Here is a 16564-nt window from a genome sequence, read left to right as displayed (position 1 = left end):
GTACCTACTTTGCCTACCACTGGCCTAGTCTATTGAACTTTAGTAAAAGTCAAATTAAAACTTTCACTAACTAAAATGGCAAGACAATTTTTATTCAATGCGATTATATTTCAATTTACAAGTTATAAGGCTTTCAAGATGTTAGGTTCACTTTTAGAGCTGACCGATGACTTCTTTGCTTATAATTTAAAATATTTGTTTCTTGTCGGATTATGGCCGGATGATCCTTGGGCCAAAGCGCACCCAACTCTGTACAAAATGTACGAAAAGACTACGCACGTACTATCAATTATTTTCATGATTATTAGTGGCATCGGGACCTATCGTATAAAGAATGACGTTGTTCTGTTCATGACCAACTTAGACAAGTGTCTGGTCGCATACAATTTTGTCGCAAAAGTGGTTATTTTCGTTTTCAAACGCAGGCAGGTTGAGATTCTGATTTCCGAGATTATTAATTCAGGCGATCAGTTAACCGAAGAGCGTAAAAAGATGATGTTGATGATGATCATAATTGTAACTGGATTGAGTACGTCTGTAGTAGGTGCGTTTAGTGCTTTAGCTATGTATCATAACGAAATGTCTGTAGAGTCTTGGATGCCCTTCGATCCGAGGGAAAGCAAGATGAATTTGCTGACGGCATCTCAACTGGTGGCCATTACCATTGTGGTGCCGGTGATTTACCGAGGTATAGCTATGCAAGGGATAGTCTGCAGCTTGACAATGTACTTGTGCGACCAGCTGGTCGAACTGCAAGATAGGATCAGGGCGCTGGAGTTCACTTCTATGACTGAAGGAGCTGTGAGAAAGGAATTTAAAGATATTGTAAAAAAACATGTTCGGCTGATGGGGTAAGTTGTTTTACCTAATATTTTGCATTAGGATGTGTGGATTACGCCACATTGCGTATGCAGGGCGTTATCATTGGATATCGTTCTGCATAAGCAATATAGTGCATCAAAGGAATCTATAAAGGATGGCAACCTATGGTGGCGTCCTACCATAGGTTGCCTGATCGAATATAATCTAATATAGTTTTTGGCGAACCGCGAGTTCTGAGTTCGGTGTGAACTACTAGTTTAGTTTAAAATCATGATAAAATATATGAAATATAACAAACTTGTATGGATGGAAAATTTTACAGGTACACTCAAGATATGAATACAATTTTCGAAGAGTATTTCTTGATCCAGAACTTAGCGGTCACTTTAGAATTGTGTCTCAATGCTTTGATGGCTACAATGGTAGGTACCTTAATATCATGATATTCATGATACCTAGTTATAGTAGGTACTCCGTGAAGTAGTGTCACCCAATGTATGGGAGGTGCAAATTTTGGTATCGGACGAATTCACTTGGCACAGATGTAATATACGAAAAACTAAGCTAATTGAGCCTGGTAGCGATCCGCCACCCCCAGGAAAGTAGGCAGGGGGGGGGGGGGGCAGTCAAAGTTACACGACGCCGCGCTTCAGAAAAAAATCATACCAGCTTCTATTTACCTAATATGTCGAGTGTGCTGTCATTTTCTGATAAATCGGGCATGAGAAATTCATTTTTTAGACATTTATTGTATAGTTTAATAGAAAAAAAAGGAAATATTGACGAACATATCAAAATCGGTTTGCTATTTTTTTTATTCAATTATCAGTACTATTATCAGCAGAAACTACAATTGCTAGAAAGTTGAAATTTGCACACCAGGTTACATTTATAATGTGTACAAGAGATAAGACGCGATTTTGATAAATTCAACCCCTAAGGGAGTTAAAAAGGGGATGAAAGTTTGTATGGGGTTCATGTTTTATTTTAAGGTAGTTCAAACTTCGTTAAAAGATATATTATTGAAATACAAGAAAACTAACTTCAGCGTTTTTGAAAATTCATCCCCTAAGGTGGCGAAATAGGGGTTGAAAATTTGTACGTTGATCAAACATTTTTTCGAGTGTGGGACTTGAAACTTTGTATGTGCGCATATTATTAGAATACAAGAAAAGTAATTTCAGCGTTTTTAAAAATTCATCCCCTAACAGGGTTAAAAAGAGTTGAAAGTTTGAATCCATTACAAATCACTTTGTCTGCCCCCCCCCTGCCTACCTACTGCCAGGGGGTGGCGGATGGCTATCGGGCTCAATTAGCTTAGCTTAACGTATAGTATACATATTACATCTGTGCTAAGTGAATTCATCCGATACCAAAATTCGCACCTTATGACACTCAATTGGCCTTTGCGTCTATTGCAGACGATTTATGGTGCAAATCGGAGAGACAATGACCTCTCCAGACTTAACACCGCCTGGGACGGAATTAAGGAAACGCAGGGATGCCCAGCACCTGCATTACCCTCTCGGCTTTACTGTCTTAACTTAACCCACAGGAAAGGCGAGCCAATACGTGTGGAGGCAGGTCGACTGCAGGAATCTGCCGCTTATTTCAAGTTGGACCCTACTCGCGCCTTACGGTAACTCCATACCGGGATTTAATTTTGGAGTATCCTTCTCCTAGATGGATTGCAAGCCAATGCTAAGAGGTCCATCTCCCCTGTGACGAAACAGCTTTTTGCTTCGTTTGTGGACTTAGTCGCCTCGTACGACACCCTTATCCCATGTGAGGGTTGGCGCTATTCTAAAGCCGGCCACCACACGGCAGACTTATGACACTACTTCCCGGGCTATAGATAAAAATATTGATGTAAGGCAGGAAAGGAAGAAATCTCCTTATATGTATTAGCAGTGTATTGGCAACGCAGCCTCAACGGAGTTGTCTAATTACGAGGCAGGCAATCCTTCCATTCCGGGTCATATTTTATTTAAAACTTATTTTTTAAATATTCCTATAAAAGTAATATTTCTTCAATTACTAATTGTTTCAGGTTGGATTCGAGCAGAAAACTCTGTTGGCTACTTTCTTTGCCTTTTTGTGTATCGCTTTGATGAATGCATACATTTATTGCTATTTGGGTAATGAGATGATTATTCAGGTTGGTTTTTTGTTTGTTTGTAAATGTTATCCACCATAGTCACCATACTGAGCACAAAAACCCCTGCATCTGTGGTTTGATTATAGAGTGGGAATCTTGCATTGGTGGCATACGAATCTTCGTGGATATCATGGCCATTGGACCTGCAGAAAGATTTGTTGATCCTTCTGAGAGTAGCCCAGAAACCGCTGTATTTGAGTGCTGGAGGCATGGTCGCCATGTCTATACAGACTTACAGTCAGGTAAGCCATAAACGCGATCGCGTAAATAAAGCGAGCTGAAATATTCTCTCCCCACAGCCGCAGATTCTCCTTATTATTATACACAGCCCGAAGAAAATTGACACAAATATTATTATGTGAAGTCCATAAATTTAAGTAACCTCATCCAAGTATCACAACCCTTGTGGTCATAACATAATATGGCGTTTGCAAACTGATTAATTTCATTTAATTTTACAAGCAGAAACGTCTGCGACCGATGCTATAAAGCTTAGAATAAATTTAAAAATGGAAAAATTACTGTCTTGGGTGAGACTCGAACTCACAGCGTCTGGATCGATATTCCAGCGCTCTGCCATCTGAGCCACCAAGACCTCATCCATAGCCAGCAAATCTTTCCACCATATTATGAGTCTATTAGGGGACCCTAGCGACATCTACCGTAAGAGCGTTACACTTCCTAAACGGCATCATCGGTCGCAGACGTTTCTGCTTGTTAAATTAAATTAGTATGGGTAATAGCACATCGTAACTGGTGAATTTCCAATATGACTTGGAACTCCGGTAGCCGTTTAGGAAGTGTAACGCTCTTACGGTAGATGTCGCTAGGGTCCCCTAGACCCATAATATGGTGGAAAGATTTGCTGGCTATGGATGAGGTCTTGGTGGCTCAGGTGGCAGAGCGCTGGAATATCGACCCAGACGCCGTGAGTTCAAGTCTCACCCAAGACAGTAATTTTTCCAAAAATTGATTAGTTTAAGTTTCGTAGTAGGTAAAAACCGAAATGGTTTTATAACTACGAGGGCTGTTTGATAAGTACCCGTTTATGAAAAAAATAATCAGTTGTTTTTGTTTATATGCATTTATTTTTCTTCATAGTCTCCTTTTAACTCTATACACTTGTTCCACCTATATTCAAGCTTCAATAAACCATCCAAAAAGTATGATTTCGGAAAGTCATTAAAATAGGCCTCTGTGGCGGCAATGACTTCGTCATTTGATCCAAATCGCTTACCACCGAGCCATTTTTTCAGGTTGGGAAACAAAAATAAATCGCATGGGGTCAAATCTGGAGAATACGGGGGGTAAGGCAATAGGGCGTAGCGTAATTGTGTTAATTTAGCCATCACAACTCTAGACGAATGAGCTGGTGCGTTGTCGTGATGAGACAGTACTTTTTTATTTTTTAAATGGGGTCGTTTGTCCTTCAACCCAGCGTCAAATTCATCCAATAAATTGGCATAGTACTGCCCTGTTATCGTTTTCCCCTTTTCTAAGAACTCAATATGTATAATACCCTGCGAATCCCAAAAAACGGTGGCCTGACCTTTCCAGCCAACGATTTTTGCTATCTTTCGCGCAGGTTCACCCGGTAAAATCCACTGCTTCGACTGCCCTTTCATTTCCGGGGGGTAGTGGTGACCCACGTTTCGTCTACGGTCACGAAACGACGCAGAAACTCCTTCGGGTTACGTTTGAACACGGCCAAACACTGCTCCGAAGTAGTCAGTCGGTTCCGTTTTTGCTCCTCCGTGAGTAAACGCGGCACCCACCTCGCCGATACTGTCTTCATACCCAATTTTTCTTCTAATATGTTTTGTACCCGCTCGATTGGAACATTTACAGCATCAACGATTTCTCGAAGTTCAATTCGGCGGTCGACTAAAACGATATTTTCAATTTTCTTAACCATATCGTCTGTAGTCACCTCAATTGGGCGGCCTGGGCGATCCTCATCAAAGGCGGTTGTTCTCCCCCGCTTAAACTCGTTAAACCAGTATCTGACGGTTGTCATAGAAGGAGCACATTCATGGTAAACCGCTTGCATTCTTACTTTTATTTCATCACATGTTTTTCCTTCCAAAAACAAGAATCTAATTACAGACCGATACTGCTCTTTCTCCATTTTCACAATTTTAAGTTCACGCTTTCACTGAATCGCTGTCAAATGAGAAAAAAACAAAAGAATGCTGTTTTTTTTTTAATTTTCCCACCTCTGAAAAATGGCTTAAAACGATTGTATACATATTTTCGGCCCGTGATATTAATACATTTGGAAAACGGGTACTTATCAAACAGCCCTCGTAATTCAAGTACCTAATACGATTTTATTTCGTTATCAGACGCTGTACAACGGGTACTCCATTTTCGCCGTATTATACGACGTTGTAGCTTAAGCCAATATATAATACTAGCGACCCGCCCCGGCTTCGCACGAGTTAACAAATTATACATAAACCTTCTTCTTGTATTACTCTATCTATTAAAAAAATGCATCAAAATCCGTTGCGTAGTTTTTAAGATCTAAGCATACAGACAGACAGACAGACAGCGGGAAGCGACTTTGTTTTATACTATGTAGTGATAGTGATGCGGCTTTCCATTAGAGAAATGATGCTTATGCAGCTTATGTTCCATGTGCATAAGGATTATCAAGTAGGTACCCTTCTCCGATGGAAAGCCATGAGCGAATGCTTTTGCTTATTAAAATTTAGTTACACTCAGGTGCAAGTAAATGTAGATTACTTTCTGTGGGACGATCACATAAATAGTATTTTATGCAACCGTTGTTTAAGAGAGGCCAAAAAAGGCGAGTGGCGTGAGTAACAATTTGAGGCGAGGCAGAAAATTGTTAACAAAGACGCCACGAGTATTTTTTGACTCAGATAAACAACGTTGCATACAATACTTTTTCTACGACCAAGCACTTACTTTGAAATAAAATTGTAAATTTAACAAATATTTTTCATTCAAGAAGTAGCAAAAATGGAGGGTACGGGCGGGCAAAAAATGAATGAAATTAATAAAACATGTCTATGGTTCACTTATTTGTCAGAGATGACATTTAATAGTACATTACTGCAGACGCCGGGAAAGAAGGGCTTGCCGGGTGAGTAGGTATAGCCGGCCGACCGTAGGGAGGCCGGATAGTGATACGAAGCCGGCAAGACCTTTTCACGGCTAGGCATGTATAGTGCTTTTCTCAAACATGCAATGAAATAAAAAAACACACCACTCAAAAAAACAAATTTATAATCTTTATAATAAAAATCCAACTTCACAACAAAAGTTTTTTCATTTTCCTTCCAATCCCGCCATAATTGTTTTTTTTTTACGGATGTCGTCCGTATTTCGCGTGTGTAGGGTTCGAATAGACCTTATTAGGGCCATTATACACAATCTGATAATAAGAATCTCAATTTCTATAAATAAAATAAATGCAGAGGATTTTAAATATTGTCTATGGTCTCTGGTGACTTACGTATAGACTAAATTTTAAATTTATTCATCAACACATTGAATCATACAGATTCGTATTCTTAATATCAGTACGTTCGTGTATAACAGGCGTTAACACGGATATTTTGGTCCGATAACCATTCATTCACCAAAAATATAAAAAAAAAATATAATTCGGCTGTTTAGTCTGTTCATGGACACAGACCCCATGTTTACATTAGAATTAAAAAAAAAAATTACTTCCCGGCCTAGGCCTTCAATTTCGTATGAAATTCCTTTACAGTTCTCTGAAGTTGCTCCGCCCTAAACGTGATACTTCGAAGCCTGATATAACGCCCGGAGCGACGACATTTCATTGCATGTTTGAGAAAAATAAGGTTGGCAACAATGTATTTCAGTCAATATTTTTTAAGCGGTAATTACACGAAGTATCAAAAAAGTGCCAAAAAGATACTGCGTTGTTAATGGTTTTTTGGGGAATAGACTAAAGACTTGTCTTGACAACTATAAGGTAGGGTTTTAAAGGTGTGTGCACGACCCTTTAAATTACAAATAAGTAAAAGTACGGGAGTAGAAAAATAAATTAATCACATAAAATGAAATAAAATAAAAAATAACATGATTACATGAATAGAGGTGTTTTCATTTTGTTCCTGCTCGTCTTTAACTCTTTTCAAGTTGCATTAAATAATCTAAATGAGCCTTAACATCTTATCAACCACCTCAGTTAAACAGTGGACACATATAGTATCTATTATAGTTTATTATCTTATAACACGTGTATTATAAGTTAAATGTTTACCTACAATTTTATTTAATTAAACAACCGCGTACAAACATATATGTTCGCGATGCAACGATGCATCCGCTACCTTAAATATTAATGTGTAAATGTTTATTTCCTGATTAGATTACAGAAAATACACAATTTACTCTCATTCAGTGACAATAATTAGAATAAGAACTTGATTGAGGTCGGATAAGATGTAAGCTCAAGAGTCAAGATACATGATCTTATAGACAAACAATGATATATATATGTAACTATAGATAGCTTATACTCATACATAAGGAGGCTTCCATATTTATTTCTGTAACTGAACTATTATTATTTGTATGTTTTTCCTATCACGGAACATTGGTGTTCCGGACCTTTGGGAGGCGTGCGCGGAGCCGAAACCAACACGTAAAGGCCCTTTTGACACTTCAATGAAATGTAAGGAGTACACCAAGCGGATGCTGCCCTTACGATTTACTATTATTATATTTTGTTGAAAATTTCTTAGGAAAGTACGAGTCATAACAATTTCAGGTCTTCCCGCTCACCTGAGGTATAATCTATGTACTTATGAGCAATCATTACACAGGGTCATCAGGAACGATTAGTTAATGAGCTCTGATCACTTTAAATTGGCTCTACTGCTGGAGCCAAGCTAGTATAGTATACGACGAAAGCCACCGACGATTGTGACGAATGTAGAATAGGTGACGAAAGCAGAATAGGACTAATTTAAGAACTTGACGAAAAACGAATGGGACGACCCAAGACCATACCGCCAGAATAAGGTACAGGAATGTAGTCTAATAGTTTGAATAGTTTCGACAAAAGTAGGCAACTGCTTCAATAATGAAGATGTGTCGATGTCGTTATTTCACATCAGTTGTGTGTTAAGTGACAGCAAATCAATATACCACAGAAAAATTAAATTAGACAATTTATGTGATCAACTGTCTGGTAAACTTATTTTAACTTGTTTAAAATTGATTTGAAAATAGGTAGGTCACATATGCAGTATGCACCTACTAGGTAAATAGCAACTAACAACGCAACGATAACGCAACATTGATTAAGCATCCGTACGGTGTGAAACTCGGCCTAGGTAATGTCAGGACATTGCAAGAACATACATACATACATACATAGCAGGGTCATTCGGAAGAGCCGTGCACTACCGTTTTACCTGTTCCGACATTCGTGTTGGAAATGGTATCATTTAATTCAAACTAACTGTAAATCATTGATAATCAGGGTAGGTTTTCATCATATGTTTTTCATAGAGCAAATTTTCACTTATACCTGCGTCGTCGTTAATTCTCTTATTTGCTTTCCTTCATGTTGTTTTATATAGCGTTAGTTATTTGTGGCCACTGTTTGTGGCTTTCCATAGAGAAGGGCCCGTGTGCTTCGTGTGCAATAAGCACCATTCTATCAGAATTTCTGTTGGAGTTTCAGATAATAAGGTCCTTATTGCACTTGAATCATAAGGGCCCTTCTGTGTGGAAACCCACATCTCATGGTCGTATTTATTTTAAAGTTTTTAAACGCCTAAATTATAGTTTTTTAAGGTTCCGTATCTCAAAGGGAAAAATACGGAACCGTGATAGGATCATTTTATATATATATATTATTTTAATAAAGTAAGGGTAGGTACCATTCGATTCCTTACATTTTATCCAAACAAATATTGTAGGTATAGCAACTATACACATAAACGCAATATTTCACCGACAAAATCGCAATTTTCTTATTCTCCATACTCCAAGATAGGCTCTCAGGTGAAGTAGGTACATACGATTGTCGGACTTTGACTATCATTTCTGGCTTTTGTAGCCTGTTGCCTTATATTTCTCAATTCGGTCAAGAGAAAAAAATGGAAATTTTTGACTCGCACCTGCCCTTATCAATCAGGTGACTGTGTGTATTAGGTTGCATATAAGAATGTTAGACATCTTCCGCGCATTCATCAGTAGTTCGTAAAGCGGCGCGCACGCAGCATGGCGTACGATTTGAACGGCAAGGTCGCGCTTGTGACGGGAGCTGCTAACGGCGTGGGCGCGGGGATGGTGAGGCTGCTGCTGGCTGAAGGAGCCAAGGTAAGTGGTGTGAGGAGAACCTTGCCACTTAATGGGATTAAAAAAGGTTACATAAGTGACAAAGATTAGAAACCAAATAAAATTGTTTATCTTTTTCGTTATCTGGGGTTGTTGTTTTCGTCATTGCTCGAAAAACATATAAAAACTCAAAAATGCGCGTTTTCCCAGAGATAAAACCTAGCTAGATCGATTTTTCGCCCCCGAAACCCATATAGCACATACCTAGTGATATATTTTTTTTAATTATAATTATTGAAACTATTGAGCGCTGAGGAGTCGACCCACAACCTTTCGTGTTTTGAGTCAAGTTACGTACAGTCGCCATCAGATATATCGGAGCGGTCAAGGCGCTCACAAATATTTGAACACGCCTCTATTGGCAAGGCGTTAGAGTGCGTGTTCAGATATTGTGCACATCTTGGCCGCTCCGATATATCTGATGGCGACTGTACCTAATCTCTTCTTAGCGTTAACCCTACATTTTTCTCAACTTAATAAGCATAATTATAAATTATAAATACTTCGCAGCATGTCGCCATTCTGGACATCGATGAGACTAGAGGGACTGCGTTCCAAAACGAGTTAAACGCTGAATATGGCGCCAATAAGAGCAAGTTCTACCAGTGCGACGTCACGAACGACGATCAGCTGTTTGCGGCGTTCCAGTCCGTCGTAGCGGGCCATGGGGGCCTCGACCTGGTAGTCAACAATGCTGGCATCATGAACGATGCCCCGCACGTGTATAAAAAAGAAATTGCGATTAACGTGGTAAGGCTTTGTGGGTAAACGAGAATACAAAAATAACTGACTCTGTGACTCGGATTCGGGTTCCACTACCGAGTGATCGAAGGCTGCGTGCTTGCTGCGTATGGTGAAAGGCTCATTAAAGTCATTAAGTGCAACACCATCGGCACTTATTGACAGATTGATCAACGTCACCAGGCGCGCCGCGGCGGTTTAGGTACTATGAAAGTTTCCATACAATAAAATTTACATACAAACTCTTTAACGATGACAAAGAGTTTGGTGCAATTGACCCTAAGTCAGTTAAAATGTAATCCCACACCAAAAATATTCCATGCACAATTGGCGGCCAAGACTCACTAGCTTTTTTTTTACTGTTAAAAAGTTATCAGATCTTAGCAAAAGCCAGGCTCCTAAGCCCTGACTTTACTAACCCTACACCTTGGTTGGCCGGTTTTTTTAGTCAAGATTTTTGTCCAAAGCTTCATAGCAAATGTTAGCTTTCGAGGGCATCGAGAAATGTCCTAGGTTCACTAGTTCTGTGTACAGAACTGCACCCTCTTCTATATTGTGTTAGTTCTATATTATTCAAAAAATATTTACATAATATACTTCCAGACTGCTCTGATCACCAGCACCTTGAAAGCCCTAGAGCTGATGCGTACAGACGAAGGCGGTAAAGGAGGCACCGTCATCAACATAGCTTCTGCCGCCGGCCTTTGCCAGGTGTCAGTCATGCCCATCTACTGGGCCACCAAGTCGGCAGTTCTCCAGTTCAGCAACTGTATTGGTGTATGTATTTTTTGATGTATCGGACTAAGTAGTAACTGTAAAGGGCGTCACACACAGCGAAGATACTATAACATTTTAGAAGGCACGATAATCAGTGAGACTTGTGCGAGACATTCTCTCCCAATGTATAGTCTCTGGTCTCCCTCTTCTTCGTTTGTGATTTTCTCAGGCTAACTTATTTATTCATTCTCCGCCAAGACTAGTTTTATAGGTATTTTTGACACCTACGTAATAATAATTTCAGAAAGAGGACTACTACGAGAAGACTGGCGTCCGCGTCCTGGCAATGTGTTTTGGAGCCACCGAAACCAGTCTCATCAGCGGTCAGAAGCTGGGTTCACTCGATAAGAGCATGGCCGGCGAAAACATATCCAGTCTAATTTATGAATCCTATGTACAACGGTGCGTACGACTTACTATACACTCTAACCGAACCTATTGTGATTTCCTAAAAGAATATTGAAGAAAGACTGGTTCCGGCGAAACTGTGGGCTACGTCGAAACCACACAGCGCGTGACATTTAGAGACGTTGCAAAGTGTGACGATGGAGGATGAATGTGCTGTCAACGACGAGCGGTGCAGAGCAACCGTGGGCATCATGCCAAATCTGAACTGAGTAGGTACAAACCATGGTAATATCATTCGATGGCAGTCTCAGACTCGGAGGTTCAATATTACTCGTCAGGGGCCTTACCATGATGTCCTTATTGCGAGTCTGTTTAGGACCTAAACTAACCACCTAATCGCCTACCTAAACAGAATCGCAATAAGGACATCTTGGTAAGGCCCCAGGTTTTGAGATCGTTGAAGACTCACACAACGTACACTGAGTTAAAGGGTCCAAACCAGTATCTAAGTACCTATTGCTCCTGCTCTTTATTGAGCATAACTAACTATTCGTGAGTTCCTGTAATTGGCTCTATATATCTATTTAAGATTCCATTGTCATTTAGTTAGCTGTTGGATCTCCTTATGTAAATAAATAAATAAATAACGAGCATTTTGGATACCTACGAGCTAGCGTGAAAGTACACGAATCTGACTAGATGACTTTGAATAAGGGAATCTATAGGTACTATCACAGTTAACATGATATGATAACGTTACGGTCGTTACGAGTGAATCTTGCTTATGATTTATGAATGGTAATATCAGGGATGTTGCGAACATCCGCATCCGCATCCGCAACCGCGGAACTTCCGCATTATTTTCAACATCCGCATCTGCATCCGCATCCGCATAAAATCGATGCGGAGCTTATGCGGATGCGGATGTCGAACAAGTCGGTACAGGAACGTCTTAGCGGCGGCGTAAGTGCTAGGTAATTTCGTCATTACCTATAACGAAATCGTCTAGATCCAGAAAAGTCGGCCAAGTTACTGTTTACTAAATATAACGCACCTACATTCTTGCTCATTTGAGCAAGAATGTAGGTGCGTTATATTTAGTAAACAGTAACTTGGAATGGTACTTTATTTAAAAAAACGAAACGTTTAGTATTTACTAAACGTTTCGTTTTTTTAAATAAAAAAATACTAAAAATGTAATATTTGACGTTTTCTAAGTACCTTAATCTTGACATCCGCATCCGCATCCGCATCCGCGGATGTGAGCCTTTAAATATCCGCATCCGCATCCGCATCCGCGGATGTCAAAAAATCTGTATCCGCAACATCCCTGGGTAATATGATTGGCCTTCGTAGGTGTGATCTGTCCTAAAAGCTATTGAATTTGCCTGTCTGTTTACAGCATGGAATCAGCAGCTCAGAGTGTGATAGAAGCGTACAAGAAAGGCTCCAGTGGAAGCACCTGGATCTCAGTCCGGGACCTACCCGCTAAGGACATTACTGACAACGTCAATAGGGCGTATGAGATCTTGGGCGAACATTTTTGGCCATGACAAATATGACATGATGATATGTGTGTTTGTAGATACATGTGGATAAGTAACCAAAGTTAGTGCATGAAGATTATTAAATCCTATTTAGTTGAATGAAGTTAAAAAATCTGGAAAATTGAAAGCGAGTTACAGGGTTTTATTTTATATTAGTTTATACTTAATCATATAAAGTTTTAGTTTTATTTTAGGTTGAAATTAATTTCGGTTTTAATCCGTTGTTTTATTTTACCAATACGAAGATTCAGAGTTCTATTGTCCTATATTTGTTTTTACCATACTCGGCGTGTAAAACGTAGATGTTCTTTGGTAACTATTATTTGTTTTACAAGGGCGAAAAGTTATTGTTTAACCGCTAAAACATCAAACAAAATCAAATCCAAATGAACGTTATTAAATATTTATCATTCAATTAAAAGTCAACTCTATCCTTGAAGGATATTCAAAATTTGCATCAAATTACTTTGCGTGTAAAATGCAACTTTCTCATCCGTTTTTGAACAATCAAGAGGACCTTTACGAGCTAGTGTGGTTAAAGACAACGAGTCCGGGTTACCTACCTATTAACCCTTAATAACACGATTAAGATTTTTATATGTTTTTATTAATCGAACAGCACCATCTTGCGTGCAATTAAGGTAACGCTATTGAAAATCGCCAAAACAACAAAAATTCATTAAAACATATTTTATTTAAATTACCTAGGTATATTTACAAAATATTTACAAATAAATTGCAAAACTTAGGCATAATAATCATTACAAATTAAAATAGCAGTCCATCATATAAATAATTCCGCTAACGCCGGAAAAAATACATTCTAAAAGCACACATTAAATATTTTAAATACAGTTGTGCTTCAGCATCATCTATGCCTACAATCATAGACAAATAAACGTTCGGAAATACTAATAAATTCAACTAAAATCGAAAGAAAAATACACGGTTTCATTCAGCCATATAATCATTTTCCTATAAGGCAGCGTCACAGTCTGTGGTCTAATTGCGGGGACCCATACAAAATGGATGAAAAGAGTTGTGGCAATTAGATGCAACCGCAGACATATACTCAGATAATGACCCTATTCAACCGCATAAGCACATTTATTGTTCATTTCATTTGTCTATAAAACAGTAGGTACAGATGTAGATAATAGTTTTCCATCGTATTTTCTCGCAAACGTTTGTATCTGTTATGCTACTTCAGTCAACCTCAGTACTTTTTGTACCGAAACTGACCGAAATAACAAGACACGTTCGTACGTTTCCGTGAAAATACGATGGTAAATAATTATGCACTACATCTGTATAGTACCAAAATAAAAGTAATGGCATGTTTACACTAAAACATTCTCTTCTGAACGATGTATAGACACACAGCCAAGAAAAAAAGGAATGCAAAGAACATAATGAGTTTGTCTGTGAACTCCCTGCGTCCGTATTTCTTCAACAGCTTGCTCGATTCCGATATAGATCCCGCTGTGTTATGAAGCTCTGATTGTGTTCCCTGCAAGTATAATTGGTCATAAAATATGTCTAGTCTTGGTTTGTAATGATCTTCTTTGTTGTAAATATGGATGGGCATCAGTGTGTTATCACTTATCACACATGTGTGTGATCCATGTTGATGTGATGACTATCCACATGGATCACACAACCTACTACAATATGGACTTGAAAACAATAAATGCACTTACATGTACTGTAGAACTGGATGAAACTAAACTGTCTAGTGTATTCTGACTTCTTTGTGTTGTGTCAGCTAACTGTCTGCTGATTTGTAGCAGCTGCTCAGTCACTCCTGAAAAAAAAAATCATAGAGAATGCTAAAAAGCAGCACATATTAAATTAAAACAATTGTCATGCAAATTTTTGCTAGAGTTAATAAAAAAAATGAACAAGAACAGGCAACATATAATTCAAATAAAATGATTTACTTACATTAGCAAGGAAATGACACATTAATATTTATTTGTAAAATGTGTCCAGTTGCAGTCAGTGCAATATGACGGAGCTTAATTGTTGTTTATATTAACAATTGATATGTGTTTAATATAGTAATAGATTGCATTATTTTATATTTATTGATATTTTATGTTGGTGTTTAATTTAGTTTTAAATTAAGTATATCTAACTGTACATAGTTTTAAAAATGTTGCTACACCCTAATAAGGTACACTAACTACTCACTTAAAAGAATACCTTGCAACACCATGTTTGCAGCAAATAAATGATTATGAGTTTAAGCTCGGATTTAGGCTAAAAGGCGGAAGATTGGAGAGCCAATTTGCATGGTCCCAATGGAGTAAAGGTTTTTGAGAGTGAGACATACCTGAAGATTTTTCAAGCAATGCATCACGGTCAACTTTTTTCTTTCTGTTTCTGAGAGCCGATTCGTCTCCTTCTGGCGGCTTGAGCAGCTCCTCCCGCTGAGCCTTCTCGATTGCAAACATGCTAGAGATGTTGGCATCCTTGAACTCTTTAAGAAGGCTGCAATAAAAAAAATGCGAAATTTAAATATGTGACAATCCATATCTATGGTGGTGGCGCTTACAATATGGTGCTACGAGACGTAAGCACCACTTTTAATTGTCTGTAAATTTCGATTCTGCACATTCTCGCTGTGGATGTTTTCCAGACAAAAGGATTAAAAGTACCTATTTGAATGAATACTTATAATGTGACGATCAACAGTTGTATAATCAAAGCCTCATTATTATAACATTACGAGATTGAATTAATTCCTCATGTTAGAGCTTTGACAGTTGCATCTTAGTGGAGTGCAAAGTCTGCTTGGCTACATAATCCCAAGGATTTAGCATAGTTATTACAAAAATGATTACTAACCAATTTTTTAATCCTGAGGGAAAAATTAGACTTACAAAGTTATTAAAGTAGTGGTCACCAAGCAAGTTATGATACATGTGTAAGTATAAAATACATACATAGCCAGTTGTTGCCTCTGGGAAGCCAGTTCCGCAGTATATTTATCATCAGAAGCTTCCTTCCCATATAACTCCATATTTTCTATTTCATCTCTCAATAGATTTATCTTTGCCCGACCCTTTTCATTGAGCTCGCTCAACGCCTCCATGGATTCTCTACATTCTAAAATATCCTGTAAATACAAATTAATCGTAAGGAATTAGAAAAGGAAAGAGAAATTTAATGTAATATATTTAATGAAACATTAAAATACAATAGTTTCCAAGCGATTTCAATATAAAGAAAATGAAGGGTATTAAACTTTGTGATGTAATTATTTATTGAGGTAAAGATAATGTTAAAATAACTTGTTTCTTACCTGTATTGTAGCTTTGACCTGAAAGTGATATTTGGCCAACTTCTTGACAAAATTTTGAAAAACCACGTCAGGGTTATCTAACTTAGAGAATAGTTTTTGATAACTATCGATGCTGTTTAAATCAGGTTTGATATTCATTTTGTACATCGCATTAATAAATAATTACTTATCAGTGATTATAAAGCCCAAACTTAGCCCAGGCCCAATAGAACAAAATTCACACGTCAATCTATTGAACTGTCACTGTCAGTGTACAAGTGTCAACAACGTCAACTGTCAAGCAGTGTTGCCAAATCGTACCTTTCAGTACATTTTAGAGTTATAGCAAAGAGTAAGTTATAGCACTTATATAGCTGGTCAAGCAGATCTTGCCAGTAAAATATGGTGCGAAATTCAAATTTTCTATGGGACGATATCCTTTCGCGCCTACATTTTTCAAATCTACTGACAAGATCTGCTTGACCATCTATAGCCTTAACCAATTATACTCATCACTTTCTTTTAGATGCT

General features: G+C 38.3%; 2 protein-coding genes across 2 annotated transcripts; one reads left to right on the top strand and one right to left on the bottom strand.

Annotated features, from left to right (window-relative positions):
* The first annotated feature begins 45 nt into the window (after positions 1-45).
* On the top strand, positions 46-12753 carry LOC134649158 (odorant receptor 46a-like). Its single transcript, XM_063503871.1, has 8 exons — positions 46-851; positions 1145-1244; positions 2873-2980; positions 3067-3222; positions 9845-10084; positions 10679-10852; positions 11097-11254; positions 12603-12753. The coding sequence occupies exons 1-8, from the start codon at positions 76-78 to the stop codon at positions 12751-12753; spliced, it is 1863 nt and encodes a 620-aa protein (XP_063359941.1). The 5' UTR covers positions 46-75.
* Positions 12754-14059: 1306 nt separating this feature from the next.
* Positions 14060-16271, bottom strand: LOC134649270 (vesicle transport protein SEC20). The gene is made up of 5 exons (XM_063503995.1): positions 16055-16271; positions 15696-15868; positions 15083-15240; positions 14448-14551; positions 14060-14257 (listed from the first exon to the last, which is right to left on the bottom strand). Exons 1-5 carry the CDS (start codon positions 16199-16201, stop codon positions 14093-14095), a joined length of 747 nt encoding a protein of 248 aa, XP_063360065.1. The 5' UTR covers positions 16202-16271; the 3' UTR covers positions 14060-14092.
* Positions 16272-16564: the final 293 nt, after the last annotated feature.

Source organism: Cydia amplana, chromosome 6, assembly GCF_948474715.1.
Source record: "Cydia amplana chromosome 6, ilCydAmpl1.1, whole genome shotgun sequence".
In the NCBI taxonomy this organism is placed as follows: domain Eukaryota; kingdom Metazoa; phylum Arthropoda; class Insecta; order Lepidoptera; family Tortricidae; genus Cydia; species Cydia amplana.
Note: the sequence above shows the minus strand (reverse complement) of the source record. Positions and strands in the feature narration are given on the sequence as shown.